The sequence below is a fragment of the Takifugu flavidus genome, chromosome 6, assembly GCF_003711565.1.
Source record: "Takifugu flavidus isolate HTHZ2018 chromosome 6, ASM371156v2, whole genome shotgun sequence".
NCBI lineage: Eukaryota > Metazoa > Chordata > Actinopteri > Tetraodontiformes > Tetraodontidae > Takifugu > Takifugu flavidus.
In genome coordinates this window covers 15,290,690-15,301,169 of record NC_079525.1, presented here as the reverse complement: position 1 = coordinate 15,301,169, position 10,480 = coordinate 15,290,690, and the positions used below count along the sequence as shown (strand labels likewise).

The 10,480-nt window shown below is 46.0% G+C and overlaps 1 protein-coding gene across 2 annotated transcripts in view; it reads right to left on the bottom strand.

Annotated features, from left to right (window-relative positions):
* The window catches only part of zmp:0000001082 (integrin alpha-D), a 13,274-nt gene extending 3,429 nt beyond the window's left edge, over positions 1-9,845 (bottom strand). For both annotated transcript variants that reach the window (XM_057035605.1, XM_057035606.1), the window contains exons 1-23: positions 9,782-9,845; positions 9,316-9,433; positions 8,612-8,697; positions 8,456-8,538; positions 8,268-8,382; positions 7,312-7,442; positions 7,095-7,237; positions 6,839-6,986; positions 6,593-6,728; positions 6,312-6,385; positions 5,977-6,094; positions 5,220-5,362; positions 3,267-3,413; positions 2,989-3,186; positions 2,641-2,765; positions 2,296-2,453; positions 2,051-2,217; positions 1,787-1,903; positions 1,205-1,275; positions 990-1,125; positions 347-445; positions 166-245; positions 1-65 (exon numbers count right to left, since the gene is read on the bottom strand). The exon at positions 1-65 is cut by the window's left edge and continues 16 nt beyond it. In XM_057035605.1, coding sequence (XP_056891585.1) covers positions 1-65; positions 166-245; positions 347-445; positions 990-1,125; positions 1,205-1,275; positions 1,787-1,903; positions 2,051-2,217; positions 2,296-2,453; positions 2,641-2,765; positions 2,989-3,186; positions 3,267-3,413; positions 5,220-5,362; positions 5,977-6,094; positions 6,312-6,385; positions 6,593-6,728; positions 6,839-6,986; positions 7,095-7,237; positions 7,312-7,442; positions 8,268-8,382; positions 8,456-8,538; positions 8,612-8,697; positions 9,316-9,433; positions 9,782-9,830 — 2,707 coding nt within the window. In that variant the 5' untranslated portion in view covers positions 9,831-9,845. The remainder of the gene's footprint in view (positions 66-165; positions 246-346; positions 446-989; positions 1,126-1,204; positions 1,276-1,786; positions 1,904-2,050; positions 2,218-2,295; positions 2,454-2,640; positions 2,766-2,988; positions 3,187-3,266; positions 3,414-5,219; positions 5,363-5,976; positions 6,095-6,311; positions 6,386-6,592; positions 6,729-6,838; positions 6,987-7,094; positions 7,238-7,311; positions 7,443-8,267; positions 8,383-8,455; positions 8,539-8,611; positions 8,698-9,315; positions 9,434-9,781) is intronic.
* Positions 9,846-10,480: the final 635 nt, after the last annotated feature.

Below are 10,480 nucleotides of genomic sequence, written 5' to 3'. Positions count from 1 at the left end.
TGATCTGAAACTGCACTGGGATGCTTTTGGTCACAGAACTGCTCCTGTTGGGGTTTGCGTTATCACTGAGGGTGAAAAAAGAGAGTTTTAATGGAGATTAAAGGCGAGGACATCAATAATGTGATATTCAAATCGAGCTGAAGTCAGCAGAGATCATTCAGACACCTTGCTCCAGCTACAGTTAGTGACACGGTATCATTCCATTTTTCATCAGTCATGATGCGGAAAGAAGCGTTAAAGGCTGCCTGTGGGGGGAAGCAAGAGGGTGACGTCAGTAGCACATTAGAGAACTTGAAAACATCCAAAGCTCAAGTATTCGGGTTCATTGTGTGTCAGGATGACTGACAACTGATCTGCTGCGATAGACGGGCAGGCTGATGCTGCACGTGGTTCTGTCGATCACTCCCTCCTGGTCCAGACAGATGTGCTGTGTTGATCTCGTCTGCTGTTTAGAGAAAACAACACAGATCAAAATTAGCGACCTGAATATGCCCAAAGAACTGGGTTGTTCAGAGAAGAGACATTCTTACTGCCCCCACAAGCTCGAATGTTTGATGGGACCTATGTGGGGGTTGAGGTTACTTTAGGTTGATGTTAGGGTAAAGCCTTTAGTGGTGATGTGTGGCGTTAGGGTTAACCCTAACCCTGACCCCTAACCCTAACCCCAACCCTGATCCTAACCCTAACCCTAACCCTGACCCCTAACCCTAACCCTGACCCCTAACCCTAACCCTAACCCTAACCCTGACCCCTAACCCTAACCTTAACCCTGACCCTAAGCTGCTGGGGGGCTGCATCATGCCCATAAAAGGCCTCACAAGGATAGTACAAAATGTATGGGATTAAAGAGGATTTTCAGCTGTGACTTTGTGGGACTACATCTAGCGAAGGGTTTCCTGAAAGCTGCTTCTTCCAACAGAACTATTGAGCTTCACTAAGAGAAGAAGCCCAGAAACAGGCGGAACCTTCCTGGTTTGTGAGGCTCTTACCTGTGTCATTCTGGAGAAGGAGAGTCCCAGAGGGTAAAAGATGGTCAGACTGGTGTTGTAGGAGTCGTCGCCACTGTTGGCCAGCTTCAGTGAAAGGTTGAAGTAGCTGTCCTCCGCCACCAGCAAGGTTTGGGTCCTGCCAATGTCAGCACAATCGTCACATTTGGGCCTGTTTTGTTAATGTGAATACCCCAGCGGTGCCGAGCTCGACCTACATGAACGTGAAGTCGACGTCAAGCTCAGCGACGCAGGAGTCATTCTTTCTACATTGTTTTTCAAAGGGAACCTGTTAAATGTAGAAAGTAAAGATCCAGACAAGGGAGATCTCATGCAACACAATATCAAATAATCGCCGACAGTCTACAGAGAACATTCCCCGAATTACTGAAATATTGCATTATTGTGTCAAATATACATCCCTAATCATCTTTCACCAAACGACTCTAGAGCTTTTTAAAAATTAGAATTTGAATGATCTAATGGGGTCCGTTGGATTTCTGGTCCTGGTGTCATGGCCCGTTTGGGTCGGCACCACCTTATTCAGGGCGTACCGATGGTGCCAAACCTCTACCATTCGAGCTGGCTTTACAACATTTATGTCCTTCATTGTGAAAAATGTAGTAACGCCAAATATGGATATTTTGATCTATTCTACAATAATAAGTAATTAGTATCATGATTCAAAACTTTAGAAAGAATATGTTCCTATTGTGAGTCTTCATCTGTGTTTTCACACCTTCATGTTCCAGCCGAGAATTCCTGTCACATTTATGAAAAAGCATTGCGAGTCCAGGTACCTCGATATGAAGCTGCCGTCTGCTGTCCACGTTCAGGACAGCCTGGGAACTCTCACCGTTCACTTGGGAAAAGGTGAAATTGATGCCGATGGGCGACAATGTGTCCCTGACACACTCCTGAAGGAAAACACACATAATAAAACTGTGCGGAACGTTTTCAGCGAGTGGAAAAGGTGAACGTTCAGGCTTTAGTGTGCAGACACTTCAGCTGTCAGTAAAATGCATTGATAGAAATGTGCAAACATCTCAAATGCAAGAGCCTACGGTCATATAGATGCGGTAGCTAAAGCAGTTCTCTTTGTCCAGTAACTCGTGGGTGGCAGTATGGTTCCTAGCTTTGCTCCCAGTTTCATTGAAGAAACCTCGGGACATTTGCCTCAGTGGATCCACATTAATAAAGCAGGATATATTTAGTCCAGACTTCAGGGAACCTAAAAAGCCAGAAATTAGCAGCAGTAAAGCAGCGATGGGGCTCAGTATGAGCAGCTATCGATAGATCAGATCTCTACCTGCAACGCTCTTTGTTGCTTCTGCCATGTGAAAACAAGCCACCAGTTCACCCATTTGGAAAGTTTTGTCTGTCGCGCTAACGCAGTCAATGTTTTCAATGCTTATTGTCTTCGGTTCAAAATATAGACGAGCACTGACATTAAAGACGGGTTTGGACCTGAAAGACATTTTAAACGGATGTTAACATTCAGAGATGTTTTGGCTGTGTTTGATTAGAATATTTGGAGGGGTCTTAAAATATCCCTATAATGAGAAAACAGTTCAAAAACAACGTTAGCAGTTCTGTCGCATGCGAGAGAGAATGTTGGCACACAGGTCACTTTCTACAGATGAAGGGTAAGTACCTTAATACCACAACTGCCCCCTGTGATCCAATCACAATATCGGGGAGTCCGTCTGCTCCCAGGTCGATGCCTCCATCAATAGCTTGTCCAAAGAATCTCCACTTGGGCTGAATGTTCTGGATTCTCTGGATTAAGAAACATGTCACTCAGAAAGTTGTCTGAGCTTTTTGGTAAAATTCACAAGAACCTCCAGCAACACTGTTTTTAAGGAACATCTTGTGATTTCATCAGTTGGGGGAAACAACTGATGAAACCTTTTAACCAGATATCCGATATCGTGCTGCACTGCCATTTCCCCCGACAGCGAACCAAAAAGAAAAACAAAGAAGTGTCATGTTTCTGTCCCACCTGACTGAAGGTGCTGCGTATCCCTTTCTGTCCGTCACCCAGATAGATGTACACAACTCCCCGGTTGTCATCCTCAAGGGGGGCTCCGACAGCAACGTCTCTGAGACCATCACCGTTCAGATCTGCAACACTGGTTATGCTCGTGCCAAATCGCCCCATGGATAGGGCATTTACATTCTGTTCACTTTGAAGCTTCATCTTTTGGAAAACAAACAAGTTAACGGAGACTGAATGTGTCGAATATACATCATTGTAGTTCAGACTGAAAGAAAGGCAACCTCCTTCGTCAGCCTGTAGACGTGTATCTGGCCTTCTCTTTTCTCCTGGGGCTGGTAAAAGAGCGGCGCCCCCACCAGCAGGAAGTCGGTGTTACCATCTGAGTCGACATCAAGGGAGCACAGCTCTGCGCCAAAGTAGGATCCAATCTGACAGGTGAGTAAAAAATGATGATGAAGGATGCTGAAAGCCTCTAAGCTCTTCTGTCTGGAACACCTGATATTACTGTATGAAGCAATGTGCGACTGTTATAGTTAGGGTTAGGGGTAGGGGTAGGGGTTAGGGTTAGGGGTAGGGGTAGGGTTAGGGTTAGGGTTAGGGTTAGGGGTAGGGGTAGGGTTAGGGTTAGGGTTAGGGGTTAGGGTAAGGGGTAGGGGTAGGGTTAGGGTTAGGGTTAGGGTTAGGGGTTAGGGTTAGGGTTAGGGTAAGGGTAAATCAAAAGTAATGAACAAAAGGGGAAAATGGAAATTGCTATTATGTTATTATATTGTATTTACATTGGAATCCATATGTTAAAATGTAGAAGATACTTTTTCATGTGGAACATTAAAGGAAGTAAAATTTAGTCGAGGCCCAAATTATACTGGAAACTGATGTAAACCTCAAAATCTTTTAGTACAGTTAAGAAGTACTGGTCATGAACAAACAAAGGATAAATACAAGAAGAGACTTTATTTGCTTTTTCCTGGGATATAAACTGCTAACCCTAACCCTAACCCTAACCCCTAACCCTTAACCTTAACCCTAACCCCTAACCCTTAACCTTAACCCTAACCCCTACCCCAACCCTAACCCTAAAACCTAACCCCTAACCCCTAACCCTTAACCTTAACCCTAACCCCTACCCCTTAACCCTAAAACCTAACCCTAAAACCTAACCCCTAACCCTAACCCCTAACCCTTAACCCTAACCCCTAACCCCTAACCCCTAACCCTTAACCTTAACCCTAACCCTAACCCTAACCCTAACCCTTAACCCTAAAACCTAACCCCTAACCCTAACCCTAACCCTAAAATTAACCCTAAAACCTAACCCCTAACCTAACCCCTAACCCTAACCTAACCCCTAACCCCTACCCCTAACCCTTAACCTTAACCCTAACCCCTACCCCTAACCCTAAAACCTAACCCTAAAACCTAACCCCTAACCCTAACCTAACCCCTAACCCTAACCCTAAAACCTAACCCTAACCCTAACCCTTAACCCTAACCCTACCCTAAAACCTAACCCTAAAACCTAACCCCTACCCTAACCCTAACCCTTAACCCTAACCCTAAAACCTAACCCCTAACCTAACCCCTAACCCTTAACCCTAACCCTAAAACCTAACCCCTAACCCTAACCCCTACCCCTAACCCCTAACCCTAACCCTTAACCCTAACCCTTAACCCTAACCCTAACCCTTAACCCTAACCCTTAACCCTAACCCTAAAACCTAACCCTAACCCTAACCCTTAACCCTAACCCTAACCCTAACCTAAAACCTAACCCCTAACCCTAACCCTAACCCTAACCCCTAACACTAACCCCTAACTCTAACCCCTAACCCTAACTCTAACCCCTAACCCTAACCCTAACCCTAAAACCTAACCCTAACCCTAACCCTAACCCCTAACCCTAACCCTAACCCTAAAACCTACCCCTAACCCTAACCCTAACCCCTAACCCTAACTCTAACCCTAAAGTTATGTGTTTGTTGGGAAATCTACTGTATATTGGTCAAAAACAAGGAAATTGAATACTGAACTGATTTTTGCTTCCTAATGAAAAAACGTTTAAATGTAGGCGTAATAAGACATCAAATAGTGTTTCTATAGAAAATGTACATTTTGAAGGACATAAAATGGGTGTATCATATAGACTCTGTTTCAACTAAAAGTGCTCAAATTAATGGTATTTCAGCACATTGAGGAGTAACTTATAATTAATGCTTAATGAATGTTGAATGACTAACCTGGTTCCCTCTGATTTTCTGGGCTACCGTCCAGTTCATGCCATCGTTTTTAAAAAGGACAACTTGTCCCACATGTTCCGACCTTGGTGCACCGGCAAAATACACCACAGCGTTATTCCTCTCTCCAACAGAAACTGCATATCCTGCAACGATGCAAAAGGCATTAGAACAACGCAAAATGGATTCTGCACTGGCAACAAGGTCTAAATATACATTCACACGTTATGAGTAATGAGCTTTATATCTCGTCTCATCTTCCACCTGATAGGGTGCTTCTGGGTACCCAGTGGTAAGTCTCTTCAGACTGGTTGGGTGAATTGTCCCATGTCCTTTCCAGCACCACACCAAGGGTGAAGTGCTGTCATAGACCTTACGATGAAGGCTGAGCACTGGAAACCCTTCTTCGGACTTTGGTTCCAGAAGTCGTGCTGTGTTCTGGGGTGAGGCCACATATATCTAGTAGAGATTAAGCTACCTTTTCCAATATTCCACCAGACCCTGATGATTAATCCTGCAGGTGTTGGGCCCATATTTCTGAATCAGGCTGACGGGCTCCAACCTCCAGCCCGGCTCCAGGGCAGGGCCCTGTTTACCCTCCATGTGTGACCTATTGTAAAACTTCATCTGGGTCTTTGTGAACTACACTTTGTCTAATCTTATGTGCTGCATTTTAGAACAAATAATTTTCTACATCAATGTAAAATAAACATGACTACCTCGATAGAACAACTGATATTGCATGTGTTGTGTTCAGTACCAAGGTAGGAGTCCATCTGCATGTCTGGATCGTCAATTTGAGTAGTTTTTTGTCCCCGCAGCTCATGAAGTGAACCTTTCCAGCTGTAGGACCCCACTGAGCCCAGAATCAAAGTATCCTAGTAAGAGAAACGTGCACAACTGTGAGGAGCCCAGAGAGCAGAGAAGCCAACAAATGTCTCTTCATTAGGGACGTGTGCCTGTAAATACGTTCTCCTATATTATCTAGATTATCTGCTTACACCTAAATATCGGCGGAACCGGACCAAATATTCAATCACACGGACTTTTGGCATCATTGGAATGACGTCACGATAAACTTGCAGGTTCACTCACATTGTGGCTGACCCCACTGAATCCAGTCTGGGCCATTTCGTTCTTTAAGTCTCCGGCCTGACTTGTTCGGGTGCCTAAAGTAGCCAAGATAGTCATGTTATACACAAGTGTGTGTGTGTGTGTGTGGGTGTGTGTGTGTGTGAGTGTGTGTGTGAGTGTGTGAGTGTGTGTGTGTGTGTGTGTGTGAGTGTGTGTGTTGTGTGTGTGAGTGGTGTGTGTGTGTGTGAGTGTGTGTGTGTGCACATGCCTACATACATCTTATAACTATAAAAAATGATCACCTTCCATTTTAAAGATCCTTTTTTGAAAGTTTTCAAGAATCCCGGTGAGGTTACCGTACTTCTCAATTTTGAAGGCATTTTTGTCTTTTGGTTCTGAGGCAATGGCCCGAAATTTTGTTATGTCAGCTTGTTTGACCTGAAACACACGATATGTTGCCATTTGTGGAGCATCTAAATCACCCCAACACTGTTATCGGTAGCACTCCTCAGGACTTGTGATAACAATGCTAACACTTTCAAACTTACCCCGATGACAAAGCGAATGATGTTCTTTTCATCATATTGACTAATGATGTCGTTGTCGGGATCACTGGGATCACCGTCAGTGATCAGAACCAGAACTTTAGTGGAATCAGGAGAAACTCCTGCTGTTTTGTTTTCAAAGAGTTTCACCCTGAAACAAACGATCATTGAGAACAGTGAGTGTCATCATGGTCCAGAGACATCAACCATGTGACCATGTGATTGTCCACATCAAAGAGAAACGGGTTTGGCAGCTTACAGCACGAACTGGAGCGCTTTGTGTGTGTTGGTGAGGCTCTTCATGTGCGGTTCCTTGTCCAGAGCCTTCTCAGCGCTCCCATCTTCATATTCATTGAAGTCGAAAACTTTACTGGACCAGTTTGAAAACTGAACCGCTGCAAACTGAAGAGTGACAAAGTCATTGAAATGAGACGGTCACACGGTCACGACTGTGCTTCCCTTTAATGTTCCCTCACCTTGAATGAGGTGTTTTTGAGGGAAACCATTATGTTTTTGATGAACTTCTTGTTTTCCTGGAATTCAGCTTCAGTCATACTGAGAGATCCATCGAAGAGAAAGACAAGATCCACCTGCTTTTTGGTGCAGTCTGCAGAAGAATGGTGATTATTATGGATGGAGGGATGGAGGGAGGGGTGGAGGGATGAGTGGAGGGATGGAGGGATGAGTGGATGGAGGGGTGGATGGAGGGATGGAGGGGTGGAGGGAGGGATGGAGGGGTGGAGGGGTGGATGGAGGGGTGGAGGATGAGTGGATGGAGGGGTGGATGGAGGGATGGATGGAGGGGTGGATGGAGGGGTGGAGGGGTGGATGGAGGGATGGAGGGGTGGATGGAGGGATGGATGGAGGGGTGGATGAGGGGTGGAGGGATGGATGGAGGGGTGGATGGAGGGATGGAGGGGTGGAGGGGTGGATGGAGGGGTGGATGGGTGGATGAGGGTGGAGGTTTGGATGGATGGGTTTTTATTTGATGATTGTGGAGGGTTGTATGGAGGGATGGATTTTTTATGGCGGGTTTTTGTGGGGTTGATTCATGTTTCTTTTTTTATTTTGGCTTCTTTTTATTCGGTTTTCTTTATTTTTTTCTGGCTCTTTTTCTTTTCGTTTTTTTCTTTCTTTTTTCTGGGGTTTTTTCTGTCTTTTTTTCATTTCTTCTTTTCTTCATTTCTTTCTTTTTTTTTTCTTTCTGCTTTTCGGCTTTCTTTTTTTTTCTTTCTGGCTGGCTGTTTCTTCTTTCTTTATTTCTTTCTGGTTTTCTTCTTTACTTCTTTTTCCGTTTTTTTGTTTCTTTCTTTTGTTCCTATTCGGGTTGATGGTGGTGGCTGGATGGATGGTGGATGGAGGGCTGGTGGATGGAGGGATGTCCGTGTGTGCGTGTGCGTGTGCGTGTGTGCGTGTGCGTGTGCGTGCGGACCTTGGAAGGCGGGCGTGAGCGCCCGGGGCTGCTGGCCCTGGGCTGGGAGGGGGAAACACACACTGTTCAGGTAGGAGTTGTCGTTGCAGCCGTGGGCCAGGCTGGGGCTGCAGGCCTGGGGGGGAAACACAGGCCGGTCACATCCCACTCGCCGCCACCCTGATTTTGGAGGCTCTTTGATGTCTCACCGTGAAGGTGGACGGGTCCGAGCCTTTGATGATGGACAGGCCCAGGTTCCGGACTGGAAACGTTTGGTTTTTGAAGAGAATTTCTGGAAGAGCAACAAATGCAGAACCTTCCTCTGGTGTTCTTTCATCGTTTCTGTTTGTTTTGGTGGAATTTACCTTGTCTGGTGAAACACTCGCTGGCTCTGGACCGGCCCAGTTTGCAAATGGCCCCAGATCCATTGAGAGGTGCACTGACAAATATCCTGTGGAAACGGCCGGTCATCTCTAACGTCCCAGTCACAGATTCATAAACGCACCAAACTGGATCCGTGTCAAACTCTGAGCTTTTGCTACATTTGTGAGGACCACGAGGTCCAGAAGTTTAAAAAAGGCTTTTTCAAACAGTGAGTTCAAAATGTTTGACAATGTACGTTTTGTACACTGTAGCTACTCAGGAGCTTCACGCTGTAGCTACTCAGGAGCTTCACGCTGTAGCTACTCAGGAGCTTCACGGTGTAGCTACTCAGGAGCTTCACGCTGTAGCTAGTTAGGAGCTTCACGCTGTAGCTAGTTAGGAGCTTCACGCTGTAGCTAGTTAGGAGCTTCACGCTGTAGCTACTCAGGAGCTTCACGCTGTAGCTAGTTAGGAGCTTCACGCTGTAGCTACTCAGGAGCTTCACGCTGTAGCTACTCAGGAGCTTCACGCTGTAGCTAGTTAGGAGCTTCACGCTGTAGCTACTCAGGAGCTTCACGCTGTAGCTACTCAGGAGCTTCACGCTGTAGCTAGTTAGGAGCTTCACGCTAGATTCAATCGTTCTAACTGCATCTGACTCTGAAGTGGCCATTTTAAGCAGCTGGAGATAAAAGCAGGTCAAACTCACCCTTTGGATTCCCCAGATGTGAACTGAAGAACTTTGTAGCCAAAGAAATGATCCCGTTCTCCATCGTAGACGTTTGGATTTGTCAAATCAATGTTGAAAGTCAAAGAGACGCGGATTCCTTACAAATGATGAGTAAAAGAATGACTAGAAGTGTTGCACTTATTTACATATTCATCGTACTTTTGTTCGACTGGCGGCGAAAAATTTCAAATACAGTTTTGTTTTAGTTGTGGAGCCTAAAGTTTAATATTAGAACTGTCTCTGACTTCTACACAACCAGATGGAAACACTTAATCTTCCTTTAAAACTCTTCTTCTTCTAATCCCTCTTCTTCAGGGGATCAGGTGTGAAGGTTAAACCTGGAGCTGAGCCCACACAACTGATCCCACAGGACAACAGAAACCCCGCAATCAGAGGAAGAATCGTCCGTTTTGTTGTTGGATCCAAACTGAAATGGAGCTCTTACCAAGACCGAGGAGGAAGGAGTGAAGGAAGAGGTGAGGCAGCAGAGCCATCTTTGCCCCTGGAGAGCTGCTCAGCCTGCTGCTGCTGCACAGGACTTCCTGAATCTCTTCTGAAACAGGATGCAAGACTTGCACTTGTGCGCTGATCATCGCATTTTACCCAACCTGCTTCTGCTTTTCTTGTCTCCACCTCGTCCCACCCAGTGAGACCTGGTAGCAGTGTGACCTTGCATAGCGAGGCGCCTGAGCTGGGGTTAAAGGTTTAAAGGTGTCCAGCTGTTTGGGGTTAGGGTTAGGGTTAGGGTTAGGGTTAGGGTTAGGGTTACCCTAGCACTAGAGTTAGGGTTAGGGTTACCCTAGCCCTAGGGTTAGGGTTAGGGTTAGGGTTAGGGTTAGGGTTAGGTTACCCTAGCACTAGAGTTAGGGTTAGGGTTACCCTAGCCCTAGGGTTAGGGTTAGGGTTAGGGTTACCCTAGCCTTAGGGTTAGGGTTACCCTAGCCCTAGGGTTAGGGTTAGGGTTAGGGTTAGGGTTACCCTAGCCTAGGGTTAGGGTTAGGGTTAGGGTTAGGGTTACCCTAGCCCTAGGGTTAGAGTTAGGCCCTAGGGTTGCAACTTTCATCCATATAACAGAAAAACAGCCGCTGCCACCAACGGACCGAGGATGGAAGCCCGGACGCCTCCTGCCACCCCCCCTTCTTAT